This window comes from Aureococcus anophagefferens (genome assembly GCF_000186865.1).
Source record: "Aureococcus anophagefferens unplaced genomic scaffold AURANscaffold_16, whole genome shotgun sequence".
Lineage (NCBI taxonomy): Eukaryota > Pelagophyceae > Pelagomonadales > Pelagomonadaceae > Aureococcus > Aureococcus anophagefferens.
Genome location: NW_008705576.1, coordinates 523,101 through 539,476, shown reverse-complemented (window position 1 = coordinate 539,476; position 16,376 = coordinate 523,101). Strand labels below are relative to the sequence as shown.

The 16,376-nt window shown below is 72.4% G+C and overlaps 4 protein-coding genes across 4 annotated transcripts in view; 3 read left to right on the top strand and 1 right to left on the bottom strand.

The window, feature by feature from the left end:
• Nucleotides 1-1,948, top strand: part of AURANDRAFT_65692 (hypothetical protein) — a gene marked incomplete at both ends in the record, with an annotated part of 7,286 nt that extends 5,338 nt beyond the window's left edge. The window contains one exon of the mRNA XM_009040735.1: nt 47-1,948. Within this exon, the coding sequence (XP_009038983.1) occupies nt 47-1,948 (1,902 nt within the window). The remainder of the gene's footprint in view (nt 1-46) is intronic.
• A 2,676-nt stretch (nt 1,949-4,624) lies between these two features.
• Nucleotides 4,625-5,320, bottom strand: AURANDRAFT_3821 (hypothetical protein; the record flags this gene model as incomplete). The annotated part of the gene is made up of 1 exon (XM_009040593.1): nt 4,625-5,320. A coding segment is annotated over one exon (696 nt), but the record flags the coding sequence as incomplete, so codon positions are not given.
• A 3,776-nt stretch (nt 5,321-9,096) lies between these two features.
• AURANDRAFT_65690 (hypothetical protein) lies at nt 9,097-10,875 on the top strand (the record flags this gene model as incomplete). Its single annotated transcript, XM_009040736.1, has 1 exon — nt 9,097-10,875. The coding sequence occupies one exon, from the start codon at nt 9,097-9,099 to the stop codon at nt 10,873-10,875; it is 1,779 nt and encodes a 592-aa protein (XP_009038984.1).
• Nucleotides 10,876-12,593: 1,718 nt separating this feature from the next.
• AURANDRAFT_29439 (hypothetical protein) lies at nt 12,594-15,894 on the top strand (the record flags this gene model as incomplete). The annotated part of the gene is made up of 2 exons (XM_009040737.1): nt 12,594-13,689; nt 13,889-15,894. 2 exons carry the CDS (start codon nt 12,594-12,596, stop codon nt 15,892-15,894), a joined length of 3,102 nt encoding a protein of 1,033 aa, XP_009038985.1.
• Nucleotides 15,895-16,376: the final 482 nt, after the last annotated feature.

Sequence of the window (16,376 nt, the reverse complement as noted above, 5' to 3'; positions counted from 1 at the left end):
CCGAGGGCTCGAGGCGCGGCGCGTCGGCGCCGAGGCCTTCGCGGAGGCGGCGCCGGGGAACGCGCGCGGCCGCGGCGCGCGCGGCAGCGTGTCCTGCGACGCCTTCCGGCGGCGCTGCTTCGCCGACGCGCGGCGCCACGCGCGGCTCGCCTGGGTGCGCGACGACGCCGAGGACGCGCGGTTCCTGCGGGACCCGGCGACGACGCAGATCCTCACCGTCGGCGGCGACGCGTCCGTGGTCCCGGGCTTCCGCGCGTCGCACCTCGTGAGCGTCGAGGCGTCCTGCGACGCGACGCTCGTCGTCGCCTTCGACGCGCGGGCGACGTGCCGGCCGCTCTGGCTCATGGAGGGCGGCTTCGGGCGGCGGCCGTCGGCCGCGGGCCGGCGGACCGCGCGGATCTTCGCGTCCGACGGCGCCAAAGCCCCCGTGCGCTTCGACCTCTACGAGAAGGACGTCGCGCCGGGCGACGTGTGCAAGCTCGGCTGCGTCACGAGCCGCGGCGACGCCAAGTCGCGGGCCCGGGACGTGCACATGTACGCGGCGTTCCTCGTGTCCAGAGGCGCCGCGGCCACGATGAACGACTTCAGCGACCACGGCGACGCGTCGAGCGACGACGGCGACTCGGAGTCCGACGGCGCGTCGTCCTACTACGAGTCGGCGCTCGAGGAGGAGGCGGCGGGCGACGAGTTCTTCGACTGCGTGGACAACGAGGCGCGCGCCGCGCCGGCGCGCGCCGCGGCGCGCGTGCACCTCCTGAGCTCCGCGGACGCGCTCGTCGTCGCGGGCGGCGGCGCGACCTTCGCCGCGTCGCTCGGCGCCGCCGCCGCCGCGGGCGCGCCCGTGCCCTTCGAGCTCGGCGACAAGGCGCTGTGCCTCGCGGTGTCGGCCGGCGCGGCGGCGGCGCGCGTCGTCGCGGTGCTGCCGCGCTTCGTCGTCCTCAACGCGCTGCCCTGCCGCCTCGCCGTGCGCGCCGGCGACGCGCTCGTTCTGGTCGAACCCGGCGCGCGGGCCGCGGCGCACGTCGGCCGGCGGACGGCCGCGCGGCTCCAGGCGCTCGACGGCGGCGCGGTGCTGTCGTCGCTGGGCGACGTGCGCCTCGACGCCCACGGGTCGACGCCCGTGGCGCTCGCGGACGCGTCGCGCGGCGGCGTCGCCGTCGCGGACCTCGCCGCGGCGAAGGTCGCGCGCGTCGAGGCGCGGCCGCGCGCGGGCCCGGGCGACGACTTCGGCACGCTGCTCTGCGTCGGCCTCGAGGACGCGGCGGTCGCCGCGCCCCTCGTGTCCGTGGCCAACGAGACGGACGTGCTCGTCGCCGTCTGGCAGGCGGGCGCGGCGCCGCGCTACTGGCTCGTCGGCCCGCGGTCCGCCGCGCCGTTCGGCTGGGACGACCCGTCCGCGCGCGACCGCCGCGTCGCCGTCGTCGCGCTCGCGAACCGGTCCCGGGCCGACGCGGCCGCGTTTTTACGGAAACACGGCCGCGCGCTGGCCCGGGCCGCGCCGGCGCTCCGCGTCGACGGCGGAAGCGACCGGCGGAGCCTGCCGCTCGCGGACGAGGCCCGCGGCGCGCTCGACGTGCTGTCGGCGCACTGGGGCGTCGACGCGGTCGTCGACGCGCGCGGCGGCGGCGCCGTGCTGCGCGTGGCGACGCGGTCGACGAGCAGCTACGACGCGGCGCTCCACGAGGCGTGCCTGCCGAGCCCGCTCGCGCGCGCGTCCGAGTTCGCGCTCCGCGTCGCGGCCGCGTCGTGCTCCGTCGTCCTGGACGAGGCGGCGGCGCGCGGGCGGCCGCGCGCGCGGCGCGAGGCGCTCTTCGCGACGTGCCGGCGCGTCGAGGTGAGCGCGCGGTCCGCGAACGCCGCCGGGGGCGAGAGCCAGGGCAGCAAAAGAGAGCGAAATTCCCAACTTCAAAGGCTCCTTTCTCGGCCGTTTTCCACTCGTTTCGGCTGATCTTTGGACGGGCGATCATCTCTCGGAACGGTCTCGACGCGTGGATGCTTTTTCCGGAACGCGCGCGCGCGGAACACTCACGTTGAAGCGACGTTGAATCGCCCTTGTGCTGCCCAGGCGAGAGCCGCGCGGGCGCGACGCTCGACGGTACCGTCGGCGACTGCGTCGTCACGTCGCACGCGCGCGGCGCGCGCCTCGCGACGGTGCTCGACCGCGACGACGACCCGGCGGGCCGGGCGTGCCTCCTCCACGTGTCCCTCGCGCGCCAGGTCGACGGCGCCGCCGAGGTCTGGCGCTACGCGGGCGCGCGCGTCGCGCCGCTGTCGTTCGCGCTCGACCGCGCGACGCTCGTCGCGCTCTGCGAGGCCGCGGACGCCTTCGGCACGGTCCTCGCCGAGGGGGCCTCCGACGACCCCTGGGCGGGCGCGGCGGCGGCGCCGCCCGGCGCCGCGCCGCGCGTCGACGCGTCGCTGCGGCGCCACGGCGCCGCGGCTCCCGCGGACCTCTTCGCGGCGCTCGCGCGCGAGCCGCGCGTCTACGTCGACACGATCGAGCTCGGCGCCGTGGACCTGCGGTGCACGCTCGCCCTCGCGGGCGCGCCCGCGGCGCGCGGCGACGACGTCGACGGCGCGCTCGGCCGGTCGCTCGGCGGCTCCGCTGCGCGCGCGCTCGAGCTGCTCGCGCCGCTCGCGGCGCTGTCCGACGCGGCGTTCGAGCTCGGCGCGTTCTCGGCGCGCCACGCGCTCCTCACGGCGGCGCAGCTCCGCGCGGCGCTCGTCGCGCACGCGCGGGCCGAGGCGCTCAAGTACGTCTTCGGCGCGTTGGGCGACCTGCCCCGGACGGTCGCGGACGCCGATTTGGCGGCGGCGACGACCGCGCTGACGGCCGCGGCGCCGCGCGCGGCGGGCGCCGTGTCGTCGGCGCTCGGCGACAAGCTCGCGGGGGCCCACGCGCTCGTCGCGGGCGACGCGCTGTGTGCGAATCAAATCTTCAACCCGACTTCAATGTGCGCGTATGCGACCGTTTCGACGCGAGGTTTTCTGCCGTGCTTCGAGAACTCGACGAGAGCAATCGATTCGTCCAAAAATCAGCGGAATCGACTTGGATTTGACCGAGCTAGAGAATTCCGAAGTGTCGCCCCGGCGTCCCAGCTCACTGGTTGATTTGCACACAGGCGACGCGGCCTACTTTTGCGACCGCGCGCGGCGCCACGCCGCGCGGCGGCGCCGCGAGGGCGGCATCCGGTCGCTCGCGGCGGGGCTCCGGGCCGCGCGGCGCGACGTCGCCGACGGCGCGACCGGGGCGCTCGAGTCGCTGCTCGTCGACGCGCCGCGGTCGGCGGACGCGCGGTCCGCGGCGGGCGCGCTGCTCGGCGTCCTGGTCAAGCCCGCCGTCGGCGCGGCCGACGCGCTGGCGTCGCTCGCGTCGGGCCTCGCGTCGGGCCCCTGCGGCGGCCGCGCGCGGCCGCGGCCGCGGCCCGCGGCGCCGCCGGGCCGCGGCGCCGCGCGCCGGCGGCGCCGCGCGCTCGCCGCGCTGCCGGACGGCGGCGGCGCGCGCCGCGCGCTCGCGCCGTACTCGCGCGTCGGCGCGGCCGCGCAGGCGCTCTGCCGCGCCGCGGCGCCCGCGCGGGCGCCGCTGGCGGCGGCGGCCGACGACGACGGCGACGGCGACGGGCCCGACGGCGAGCCCTACGTCGACCACGCGGCGCTCGCGGACGGGGGCGTGCTCGCGATCTCCGTCCGCGGCGTCGTCGTCGTCGCGCGGGCCGCGCCGGAGCCCTGGGTGGCGAAATGGGCGCAGCTGCGCGCGACGAAGGTCGGCAGGCTGTCGCTGCTGCTGAGCCGCGGCGACGCGGCGGCGGCGGCGCGCGACGGCGACCCGGGCGCGGCGCGCCGCGTCGAGCTCGGCACCGTCGCGGCGGCGGCGGCGCTGCGGGCGAAGCTCCGGGCCGTGGGCGTCGTCGTGGAGCGCGGGGACGACGACGACGACGACGACGACGACGACGACGACGACGGCGACGGCGGCGACGCGGCGCCGGCCGCGGCGCCGCGGGGCGCCGCGGACGACGGCGGGCCGCCGGCGCCCTGGCTCGAGGCCGCCATCCGGCGCGCGACGGAGGAGTCGCGGGGGCGAGACTGCGTGCGCGCGTGCTTCGCGGCGTCGGAGCCGCCGCGGGTGGCGGAGCGCGAGCGCGAGGCGGGGTGAGTCGCGATCTCGCGGATTCGTATATGACTCCTGGCTTTTCGGTTTAGATCTCCTTTACCGCTCGAGGACACCTCGGGGGGGGACGGCCGCCCCCCGAAGAGCTTGCTCGACGCGGCCCGCGCGCCGCGTACTGGTTATGTCGTTTTCCGGGGGGGGGTCGTCGGGACCCGCGCGCGGGGAGGCTGCGAATTCGGGCGGGGTCGGGGTCGTGTGAATTGGCGGGGACTTGGGGGTCGCCTGGTCGTCGAATTAGGCGTCGAGGACGTCCTCGAGCATGGAGCAGGAGAACGTGTCGTCGGGCGCGTCCGCGCCGAGGCCGTCCCAGAGCACGTGCTTGTTGCCCGACGACGTGCAGACGAAGCTCTCCTTCCAGTCGCGCCAGTCCGCCTGGTCGAGGCCGTCGCAGTAGAGGGCCTGGAAGCAGCAGGGCAGGTTCTCGCGGTCCGTGTAGAACGCGGGGAGCCCCTTCGGCGGGTCGTTGACGACGTTCCAGCCGACGAGGAACGCGACGGACGCCGCGGCGACGACCCAGGCGAGGCGGCGGATGCAGTGCTCCATGGGGTGGTCGACCATCTCGTGGAGGAAGATGAGCGCGAAGACGAAGCCCGCGGCGAAGCCGCCGAGGTGCGCCGCGTACGACGTCGACGCGCGGCCGCCGGCCTCGCGCGCCTCGTAGTACTGGACGAGGTCCCCGAAGACGAAGAGCCCGAGGGCCAAAATGCGCATCCAGCGGTTGCAGAGCCCCGCGCGGTACTCCTCGAAGTTGAGCAGCACGTTGCCCAAGTGCACGCCGAAGAGCGAGTAGACGCCGCCGGACGCGCCGACGATGATGTACTGCGGCGTCGCGAAGACGACGGCCAGCGCGCCGACGACCACGGAGACGAGGTAGATGCCGCAGATGCGCGGCGAGCCGTAGACGAGCTCCACGGGGATGCCCAGCGTCAGCTGGACGATCGCGTTGTAGATGATGTGCGACGCGTCCGCGTGGACGAACTGGTAGCCGACGTAGCGCCAGAGCTGGCCGCGCTGGTCGCCGCACTTGGGCCAGTCGCCGACCATGTTCACGGCGAGGGACACGGGCCCGCCGAGCGCCCCGCGGCGCACGTAGTCGGACCAGGCGACGAAGACGCCGACCTGCGCGAGCGTGATCGCGACCATGAAGAGCGGGAAGCCGCTCGTCTGCTGCATCGACATGTCGATGTGCATGTCCGCGCGGTGCACGCGGTTGAACATGGTGCCCTTGGGGAACTTGGACAGCACGACGTCCGCGCCCGTCTCCGGGTCGTGCTCGAAGGGGCCCTCGAGGTACTCGACGTCGTACTCGTTGCGGTCCGCGTCGAAGCCTGTGTGGAATTCAACCACTGGTTTGGGTGGTCCTGACCAAACTTCAGAATTCTCTAGCTCGGTCAAATCGAAGTCGATTCGGCTGATTTTTGGACGAATCGATTGCTCTCGTTGAGTTCTCGAAGCATAGCCGAAGGGCTTGCGTCGAAACTGTCGCATACGCTCACATTGAAGTCGGGTTGAAGATTTGATTTGCACACAGGTCGAAGCCGCGGACCGCGCCCGTGACCCACATGCCCTCGATGAAGTTGTCGTGGGGGGGGTGGAAGACGTTGCCGTCGGACAGCGTGATCTGCGCCGTGTGGAAGAAGAAGGCCTCGTAGTGGATCTCGACGACCGTCGCCTTGTAGCCCCTCTCCGCGGCGCGGACCTCCTGGCGGAAGCGGCGGTGCACGGGCGCGCGCTTCGGGTCGTAGGAGTCGGCGATGAGCGCCGCCACGGACCCGCCCTTGGCGCCGCCGGCGGCCAGCGAGAAGTCCGCGGACGCGCGCGCGAACGAGCCGCCGCCCCGCGACTCCGAGCCGCGCCCGTAGGACAGCGACCCCGCGCCCGGCGACACGTCGCCGCCGAGCGCGTCGATGCCCGCGAGGTCGCCGTCGGGCGGGATGATCTGCATGTGGTGCTTGCGCAGCAGCTCGAAGCCGCGGATGGCCACGGACCGCGCGTGCTCCGTCTCCGCGGAGAAGACGAGCTCGATCTGCGCGGAACTCGAATCTTCAAGCCGACGTCAATGCGCGCGTCATCGAACGGTTCGGACCAGGCTCTTTCGCTCCGCTTCGAGCGCTCGACGAGCGCACTCGATTCGTCCAAAAATCAGCCGAACGGACTTCGATGTGGCCGAGCTCGAGAATTTCAACGTTTGGTCGGGATGTCCCGAACCGGCGGTCGATTTCCACGCGGAGCTCGACGGTGTCGCGCTTGTCCGCGTCCTCGGCGCCGAGCGTCACGCGGAACCGCGTCTTCGTCGGGTCGTCGGCGAGCGCGTCCGTGAGGAGGAGCTCGTCGAGGGGGAACTTCTTCGGGATCTTGCGCATGTCGAAGCGGCGCTTCGCGCCTAGCTCGTGGCTCGCCCAGCAGACCTCGTGCCGCTGCGCGTAGAGGATGACCTCGAGCCTCGACCCGTAGGACACGCCGAGGTTCGTGAGGTGCTTGGACGTGGCGCCCTTGACGTAGTGGAGCACGAGGCCCAGGCCGCGGTCGAGGCGCCGGTAGAACGCCAGGCAGCGGCGCTGCGTCTTCGCGTCGAACTCGTTCGCGTACTTGGCGCTCACGACTGTGGCCTTGTTCTCGCCGGGGTCGCCCCGCGTCGAGTCCGCCGAGCTCAGGCTCACGAGCTGGTCGTAGGTGTGGTGCTTCTCCGACGCCATCGTGCTGCCCCCGGGCGAGCTCGCCGCGTCGTCCTCGGCGATGAGGTCGAAGCGGATCTTCTTCTCCGCGAGGGCCACGTCGCCCGGCGCCACCTCGCTCCCCATCGCCGCCGTGTGTGTGGGGGGGCGCCCTCGAATTTATGGGGGGGCGCTCCGAACGGGTGCCGCCGCGAGCTGAGCCGCGAGAAGCTGCCCAAATTGCCCAAAAATGCGCGAAAGTTGGGAAAGGTCAAACGAAATCACGGCGATCTTCAAGTTCGATTCTTGAACCCCTTGCGAGTACTAGTATGTCCGGTTGAGGCACTAGTATGAGTACTAGTATGAGGCGCCAGTCGGGTGGCCGTCAGCAACTTACCCCCGGCGGCAGGCCGTCGAGGAGGAACGCGTCCGCGAGGGGCCGGCCGTCGCGCTTCGCGCCCGGCCGCGCGGCCCGCGCGGCGCGCAGGTTCGCGAGGAGCGCGGCGAAGATCGTGCCGTCCGTCGCGTGGCGCCCGAGGCCGTGGGTGCCGCCCGGGAGCTCGACGAGCGCGATGCCCGTCGCCGCCGCGACGCGCCGCGAGTCCGCGAGGGGGACCGTCGCGTCGGCGTCGCCGTGCATGAGGGTCAGCTGGCGCCGGCGGTGCGCCGGCAGCGCCGCGACGCGCGCGACGAGCGCGTCCGCGTCGTCCGCGTGGAGGAGCACGTAGACCGCCGGGCAGAGCAGCACGGCCGGCCCCGCCCACGCGCCGTCCGCGAGGAGCCGCAACGCGACGACGGCGCCCCAGCTCGACGCCAGCAGCGCGTCGCAGGCCGGTGCCGCCGCGGCGGCCGCCGCGACGGCGCGCGCGCAGCCGCCGAGCGCGTCGGCCGCCGCGCGGCGCCGCGGCGCCGCGTCGCGGTTCCAGACCGCCGCGAGGAAGCGAAGGAGGAAGGAGTTCTCGCGCAGCGGGTGCCACAGGCTCACGGCCATGTCCGGCGCGAGCACGTCGGCCCACTCTCCGCACTTGCGCGCCTTGTAGCCGCCCGGGCCCGCCTCGAGGCCGTGGCAGTAGAGCACGCGCACGCGGCGCCGCGCCGCGGCGCACGTCCCGCTCGCCGCGTGCTGCGCGAGGGCCCGCGCGCCGCCGAAGGCGCGGCCGCAGGCGCAGGCCACGCCCGCGGGCCGCGCCGGCGCGAGGCTCCGCGCGTGGGCCGCCGCGGCCTCGGCGCTCGCGAACGCGATCCCGCAGACGGCGCACGACCCGCCGGGACCCGGCGGGTCGTCCTCGACGGGCGCCTCGTCGCCGACGTCGTCTTCTTCCTCCTCCTCGTCGTCATCAACAAGCACACAGGCCTCCTCCGGGGGGCCGCCGTGGGCGTCCTTCCAGTGCGTCGCGTACGCGCGCGCGTCTCTGCACCTCCGGCCGCACCGGGGGCAGCGCGCGTCCGCCGCCGCGCGCGGCAGGCCCGCCCAGGCCACGGGCAAAACAACGACGCCCGGCGACGCGTAGGCCCGCGTCGCCGACGCGCGCGGCGTGCGGTGGCGGAACGTCGCGCCGCGGAGGCTCCGGCGCCGCGTGTAGCCCGGGACGCGGTCGTCGAGGAACGGGTCCCGCCGGGCGAGCCGCAGGCCGCAGCGCGCCGCCGCGGCGTCGCAGCGCCAGAGCGACGCCTGGGACGCCGCGAGCGTGACGCGGACGACGGGCGCGACGGCCCGGGCCGCGGCGAAGTAGTGCGCGAGGAGCCGGTGGTGCGCGGGGCCGTCCTCGACGCCGAGGTGCGGGTGCGAGAAGACGACCTCGTCGAAGCCGCAAAAGGATTCGAGGCGCGTCGCGTCGACGCCGTGGAGGATCGCGGCGCCGGCCTTCTCGAGCTTCGCGAGCGTAAACGGCGCGTCCTGGTACGTGCGCCGCACGTCGTCGAGCGCGTCGAAGCCCGTCGCCGTGAGGTCGATCTCCGGCAGCGCGAGCTTCAGCGCCAGCGCGAAGGTGAAGTCGCCCTCGCCGACGAGGAGGATCTTGCGGGGCGGTTGTGCCATGGGTGCTGTCATGGCATTGCGGTGATGGCGGTCATGGCTTTAGCATGAGCATGCTCCGAGAGCTCGCTTCGCCGATGCACATCAACATTGACGGCACGTTCCCCTGTGGTTTCCACCACCGCAGAGGGCAGCACCCCCCCTGTTCGCGTCGCCCCGACCGAAGAACACGGGAGCGCGGTGCAGAGAGGGCAGCTTCCTCCCCGTTCGCGCCGCCCCGACCGAAGAACACGGGAGCTATGCGCAGAGAGGGCAGCCTCCCCGTTCGCGCCGCCCCGACCGCGATGCTGGCGCGCCTCGTCGCCCTCGCGGCGGCCGCCGGCGCGTCGAAGATCTTCGGCGCCGCGCCCGGCGCCCCGGACTCGATCATGGACGACTCGAGCGGCACCTACTGCGTCGGCCCCGTGCAGGAGCAGCTGCGCTGGAACGTGGACCAGGACCTCGCGGAGCGCATCGCGTGCCACAACCGGCGCTACGCGGAGCGCGCGGGCTACTGGCGCGGCGACGACCTGACCTTCCTCGCGGAGGCCGCGGAGGCCGAGGAGCTCGAGTTCTTCGACTCCGTGACCGGAAAATTGCTCTTCGTCGCGCCGCGCGGGCGCACCATGGCCGAGTTCCTCGACGAGTCGCTGCACCACGGCTGGCCGTCGTTCCGCGACGAGGAGACGATCGTCGAGAACGTGCGCGTCGTCGAGGGCGGCGACCACCGCGGCGAGCTCGTGTCCGTCGACGGCACGCACCTCGGCCACAACATCCCCGACGACCGGAACCGCTACTGCGTCGACCTCGTGTCCGTCGCCGGCCGGCCCCTCGCCGGCGAGCTGCCGTCGACCATGTTCGCGGGCTCCGTGGCCGCCGGGGGCTGCGGCGGCCAGGTCGCCGTGTACCTGGGCAACGGCTGCTTCTGGCACACGCAGTACGACTTCTACGTCGTCGAGCGCGCGCTCGGGCGCGCGCTCGACGAGGTCACGGCCCGCGTCGGCTACGCCGGCGGCGTCGGCGGGTCGCCGGACAACCTCGTCTGCTACTACCGCGGCCCTCCCAAGAGCTACTACGGCGACTACGACTACGCGGAGGTCGTCGAGGTGCTGCTCGACGAGGCCGACGCCCTGGACCAGTTCGCGGCCATCGCCGAGTCCTACTTCGTCGAGGGCTTCATGTGGTACAACGGCCAGTGGACGCGCAAGGACCCGCAGGACCGAGGCTTGGAGTACCGGAACGCGGTGGGCATTCCCGGCGGCCTCCGGGGGCCCTACGGCGCCGCGCTCCGGGCGGCGAACGTCAACGGCATGGAGCTCGTCGAGGACAACGGCGGCATCGCCACGTACCTCGACCAGGGGCCCGTCTACGTCTACGACGCGGACCTCTACCCGTTCTTCGTCGGCGAACAGTACCACCAGTTCCACAAGAACACGGTCACGGGCCGCTACGTGGAGGACGAGTACCTCGTCGACGCCCGGGCCGCGGCAAAGGACCGGGGCTGGATCTACGAGGTCTGCTCCGAGCCGGGCTCGTCCGGCGCGTCGAATCTCGGCGAGTGCTCGACGGGCCTGCCCGACGCGTTCGCCATCGCCGAGGAGGACCTCGGCGGGCTCTTCGTCGGCGACGCGCCCGTGTCGGACTTCGCCCAGGCCGCCAAGGACCAGTGGCAGGGCAAGGACGACGACGGGAAGAAGGACACGGGCATGAAGCGCGGCGGCGGCGAGGGGAAGCCGCGGCCGGGCGGCGGCGACGACGACGACGACGACGGCCTGTCGCGCAAGGCCATGGTCGCCGTCGCCGTCCTCCTCGTGGTCTGCGCCCTCGTCTTCTTCGCCCTGGGCCTCTACTTCAAGCGCATCCTCGCGCAGCGCCGCAAGTTCGCCGCGTGCGTCGTCCCGTCCGCGAAGCCCCCGGCCGAGGTCCTCGAGATCCCGTCCGTCCTCGCCACGGAGCACGCCAAGCGCAAGGACGAGCCCCAATTCGCCCTCATCGCCCAGGCTATCGAGGACCCCGAGCCCGCGCCCCAGCTCCTCTAGATTGCCGGTTTCTTTTGTACACAATGCCATTGGTGAGATGCTTCGGGTCGAATCGGCGAGTAGTGGCGAATCCGACCGCCTGCCGACCCCGCGCGCCTCATTACCCGGACGCCTTACCCCCCGACACGGTATGAAGCAAGAGTACGTCGAGAAAGTAAAAGAATACGAAGCGAGGAAGGCCCGGGCCAAAGAATTGCGGCTCCGCTTGACCTGCACCATCTGCGGGGAGAAGGCCAAGCTCAATTGTCCCTGCGGGACGACACAGTGCGCGCCGGCGCGCGGATCGGGGGCGGCGCGCGGCCGTGACGCGCGACCATAGGTACTGTACGACCGAGTGCCAACGCATCGACTGGCGCGATCGAGGCCACAGAAAGGCGTGCAAGACCATCCGGAACGAGCGCGCGGCGGAAGCGGCGCGGGCGGAAGCGCCGACGCTCCCGCCGTCGCCACCGAAGGAGATCTTCTACGGCCCCGCGCCGCGGTCTCACGCCGACGAGATCCGCGCGCGCATCGCGGCGGAGCACGAGGCCGCCCGGGCGCGGCGCGAGGCGAACCCGGAGCCGGAGCCGACGTCGGCGCGGTTCGGGGGGCGATGCCCGATTTGTCTCGAGGCCTGGGACGTAAATCAACAGACTCGACTTCAATCGTGCTGCTGCCGTACGATCTGCATGTCGTGCTCCAGGAAGACTCACGATGCGTCATGTCCCATCTGTGGAGCACAACCGCCGACGAGCGAAGCGGGGTATCTGGCTGAGCTCCGCCGCCACGTGGAGCGCGAGGTTCCGGAAGCGATCAACGCGCTGGGCGAGATTTACACGGAGGGACGTCTGGTAGTAAAATCCACGAAGAAGGCCGCGAAAATTTTCAAGCGCGGTATGGCGCTCGGAAACGTGGACGCGATGACGCATCTCGGGAACTTGTACGAGCGCGGAGACGGCGTCAAGCTGGACAAGGAAAAGGCGATGCAGCTCTATCGCATGGCTGCGGATCGGGGCGACGCGGATGCGCAGAGCTCTCTGGGAATTATGCTTGATCACCACTCCGGGGACATGGAGGATGCTGTCCGTTACTACAAGCTGGCACCCCCCCAACCTCCATGGCAAGCTATACAACCTCGGCGTCTGCTTCGAACGCGGCTACGGCGGCCTGGGGGCCAGTTTCGCCGAAGCCAAGCGCTTGTATCAGATGGCTGCAGACGGCGGCCACGTACGCTCGCGGGCCAACCTCGCGGGTCTGTTAGCGCAGGAAGGTGACACGGCGACAGCTTTTCGGCTCTGGCAACTTTGCGCCGAGCAAGGTGACGTCGCCTCCGAACTCAACATCGGCAGGTGTTATGAACGAGGTGTTGCGGGTGTTTCCCAAAATAAGGAAGAAGCCAGACGCTGGTACGCACGCGCAGCGGCCCGCGGCCTCGAATGTCCCGAGTCCGCCGCCTCAGCCGCGCGCGACCTCAAGCGCATGGACGAGGAGCAAGCCGGCCTCAGGGCCCCGCGCGCGCCCTTGGCCCCTGGCGAGCGCCTGCCCGTTGGCCACATCTGAGTGCTGCTAATCCACCCGAGTGGACCTTCACCATGAGGACTCGTACGCGCGGCGGGGGGAGGAGGCCTCAGAGCTGCCGAGTGCGGTCGACGCGGGCGCAACACATCGCATCCCCGTGGAAATCGCTGAGATCTTGAGCTGTTGTCGCGTGGACCCGCTCGCCCGCTCACTCGGACGCCATGCCCCCCGCGCAATTCGCCCCCTGGGCGTCGACCGTCGCGGCGACGGCCAAGCACCTCAAGACGTCCGTCGCGAAGGGCCTGACGACCGCCGCGGCGTCCAAGGCCCGCGCCGTCCACGGCCCCAACGAGCTCGCCAAGGAGGACCCGACGCCCCTCTGGCGGCTCGTCCTCGAGCAGTTCGACGACGTCCTCGTCAAGGTGCTCCTCGCGGCGGCGGCCGTGTCCTTCGGCCTCGCGTACTTCGGCGGCGACGGCGACGAGGGGTTCGCGGCGTTCGTCGAGCCCGCGGTCATCGTGCTCATCCTCGTGCTCAACGCCGTCGTCGGCGTCTGGCAGGAGTCGAACGCGGAGCGCGCGCTCGAGGCGCTCAAGGAGCTCCAGAGCGAGCACGCGAAGACGTACCGCGACGGCGCGCTCGTCCCGGACCTCCCAGCCGCGGACCTCGTGCCCGGCGACGTCGTCGAGCTCGTCACCGGCGACCGCGTGCCCGCGGACCTGCGGCTCGTCGCCTGCCACAGCGCGACGGTCCGCCTCGACCAGGCGTCCCTCACGGGCGAGTCCGACGCCGTGGCGAAGCACGCGGACGCGCTCTGCGGCGCCGGCGACGAGATCCAGGCCAAGGAGTGCATGCTCTTCTCCGGCACGGCCGTCGCCGCCGGGTCCTGCGTCGGCATCGTCACGGCGACGGGCGCGTCGACGGAGATCGGGCGGATCCACGGCGCGATCGCGGACGCGGCCGAGGAGCAGGACGACACGCCCCTCAAGAAGAAGCTCGACGCCTTCGGCGTCACGCTGACCCAGGTCATCGGCGTCGTCTGCCTCCTCGTCTGGCTCATCAACTACGCCCACTTCGTGTCCTTCGACGACGACGGCGTCCACTTCTCCTTCTCCAAGTGCACGTACTACTTCAAGATCGCCGTCGCGCTCGCCGTCGCCGCGATCCCCGAGGGCCTGCCGACGGTCATCACGACGTGCCTCGCCCTGGGCACGCGCAAGATGGTCAAGAAGAACGCCATCGTCCGCAAGCTGCCCTCCGTGGAGACGCTCGGCTGCACGACGGTCATCTGCTCCGACAAGACGGGCACGCTCCTGTGTGGAAATCAACCACTGGTTTGGGGGGTCCTGACCAAACTTCAGAATTCTCTAGCTCGGCCAATTCCAAGTCGATTCGGCTGATTTTTGGACGAATCGATCGCTCTCATCGAGTTCTCGAAGCACAGCGAAAGAGTTCGGCGCAATCCGTTCAATTACGCGCACATTGAAGTCGGGTTGAAGATTTGATTTCGACACAGGCACGCTCACGACGAACCAGATGTCGTGCGTCGCCGTCGTGCTGCCCGGCGCGTCCGCGCGGGCCAAGCCCCGCGCCCTCGACGTCGCCGGCACGTCCTACGACCCGCGCGACGGCGGGTTGGCGCTCTCGAGCGCCGACGGCTCCCTCGACGCGCTCTGCGACGTCGCGGCCCTCTGCAACGCGGCGTCGCTCCGCGTCGGCGGCGACGGCCGCGTCGAGGCCGTCGGCGCGCCGACGGAGGCCGCGCTGCTGCCCCTCGTGGAGAAGGCCGACGGCCCCCCGGGGCCCTTCGGCCCGTCGACGGCCGTCGACGCGCGGCGCGCGGCGAAGCCGCGATCCGCGCTCCTCGACTTCGACCGCGACCGCAAGTCCATGTCCGTGCTCGTGGACGCCGGCGGCGCGAACGCGCTCTACGTCAAGGGCGCGACGGAGTCGGTCCTCGACCGCTGCGCGTTCCTGCGCCTCGGCGACGGGTCGACGCCGCCGCTGACGGCCGCGCGGCGGAAGCAGCTCGACGCCGAGGCCGCGCGGCTCTCGGGCGGCGCGCTCCGCGTGCTCGCGCTCGCGGAGAAGCGGTCGGGCCTCGGCGCCCTCGCGACCTACGGCACGAAGAAGGCGACGAAGAAGGACGCCGCCGCGGCCGCGAAACTCCTCGAGGACGTCGAAGGCTACGCGGCCGTCGAGTCGGGCCTCACGTTCGTCGGGCTCGTGGGCCTCCGGGACCCGCCGCGGCCCGAGGTGCCCGGCGCCATCGAGGCCTGCGGCCGCGCCGGCGTCCGCGTCATCGTCATCACGGGCGACAACAAGCTCACGGCCGAGGCCGTCTGCGCGTCCATCGGCGTCCTCGACGGCCCCCCCGACGACGCGTCGTCGATCACGGGCGCGGCCTTCGCGAGGCTGGCCAGGGCGGACCAGAAGGCGTTCCTCGGCGGCTCCGGCGGCCGCGTCTTCTCGCGCGCGGAGCCCACGCACAAGCAGGACATCGTGCGCCTCCTCAAGGAGCGGGGCGACGTCGTCGCCATGACGGGCGACGGCGTCAACGACGCGCCCGCGCTCAAGCTCGCGGACATCGGCATCGCCATGGGCATCACGGGCACGGAGGTCGCCAAGGAGGCGAGCGACATGGTCCTCGCCGACGACAACTTCTCGTCCATCGTCGCGGCCATCGCGGAGGGCCGCGCGATCTACACGAACATGAAGGCGTTCATCCGCTACATGATCAGCTCGAACGTCGGCGAGGTCGCGTCCATCTTCCTCACGGCGGCCCTGGGCTTCCCCGAGGGCCTCATCCCCGTGCAGCTCCTCTGGGTGAACCTCGTCACCGACGGCCCGCCCGCGACGGCGCTCGGCTTCAACCCGCCGGACGCGGACAACATGGTCCTGCCGCCGCGGCGGGCCGACGACGCGCTCCTCACGCCCTGGATCCTCGTGCGCTACTTCGTCGTCGGCGCCTACGTCGGTGTGGCCACCGTCGGCGTCTTCGCGGTCTGGTTCACGCGGACGTCGTTCCTCGGCATCGACCTAAGCCGCGACGGCCACTCGACGGTGACGCTCGGCCAGCTCGCGACCTGGGGCGACTGCGAGGCCTGGGACGGCTTCGACGTGGCCACGTCCTACGCGACGCTCACGGGCGAGGTCTCCTTCGACACGCCCTGCGACTACTTCCGCGCCGGCAAGGTCAAGGCGTCGACGCTGTCGCTGAGCGTGCTCGTGTCCATCGAGATGTTCAACGCGCTCAACGCGCTCAGCGAGGACTGCTCGCTCGTGTCGCAGCCGCCCTGGGTGAACCCCTACCTCCTCGCGGCCATGGCCCTCAGCTTCGGCCTCCACTTCCTCGTCATGTACGTGCCGGCCCTCGCGGCCGTCTTCCACGTCGTGCCCCTCGACGGCCGCGAGTGGCTCCTCGTCCTCGCCTTCTCCGTCGCCGTCGTCGCCATCGACGAGGTCCTCAAGTTCGTCGGCCGCGAGTTCGTCAACAAGGCCGCCAAGCAGAAGCGCGACTAGGCCCCCGCCGCCGTCCCGGAGACAAGCTCCGCGGCGGAGCGGCGCCATCGGCGCGCCACTCCCAAGAGCCGCGCGCGCGTCCAGCGCGTCGCGCGGGGCGCCGCCCGCGCGCGCGGTGCATCGCGGCCCGCCGGGGTCGATCTATACGTCTTACGTCTCGGTTCGATGCAAGCCTTGTGCTTGCCCGAGCGGGGGGGGGGGGGATCGCATCACGCAATTGGGGCGGGCGTGGGCTCAGACCGTCGGCTTGGCCGACGGCCCCGTCGGCGCGGCCGTCGGCGCGGCCGTCGGCGCGGCCGTCGGCTTGGCCGTCGGCGCCGTCGTCGACCCCATCATCACCCGGCCGTCGGCGCGGCCGTGGGCGCGGCCGTCGGCGCGGCCGTCGGCGCGGCCGAGGGAGCGGCCGAGGGAGCCGCCGTGGGCGCCGCCGTGGGGGCGGCCGTCGGCGCGGCCGTCGGGGCGGCCGAGGGAGCGGCCGAGGG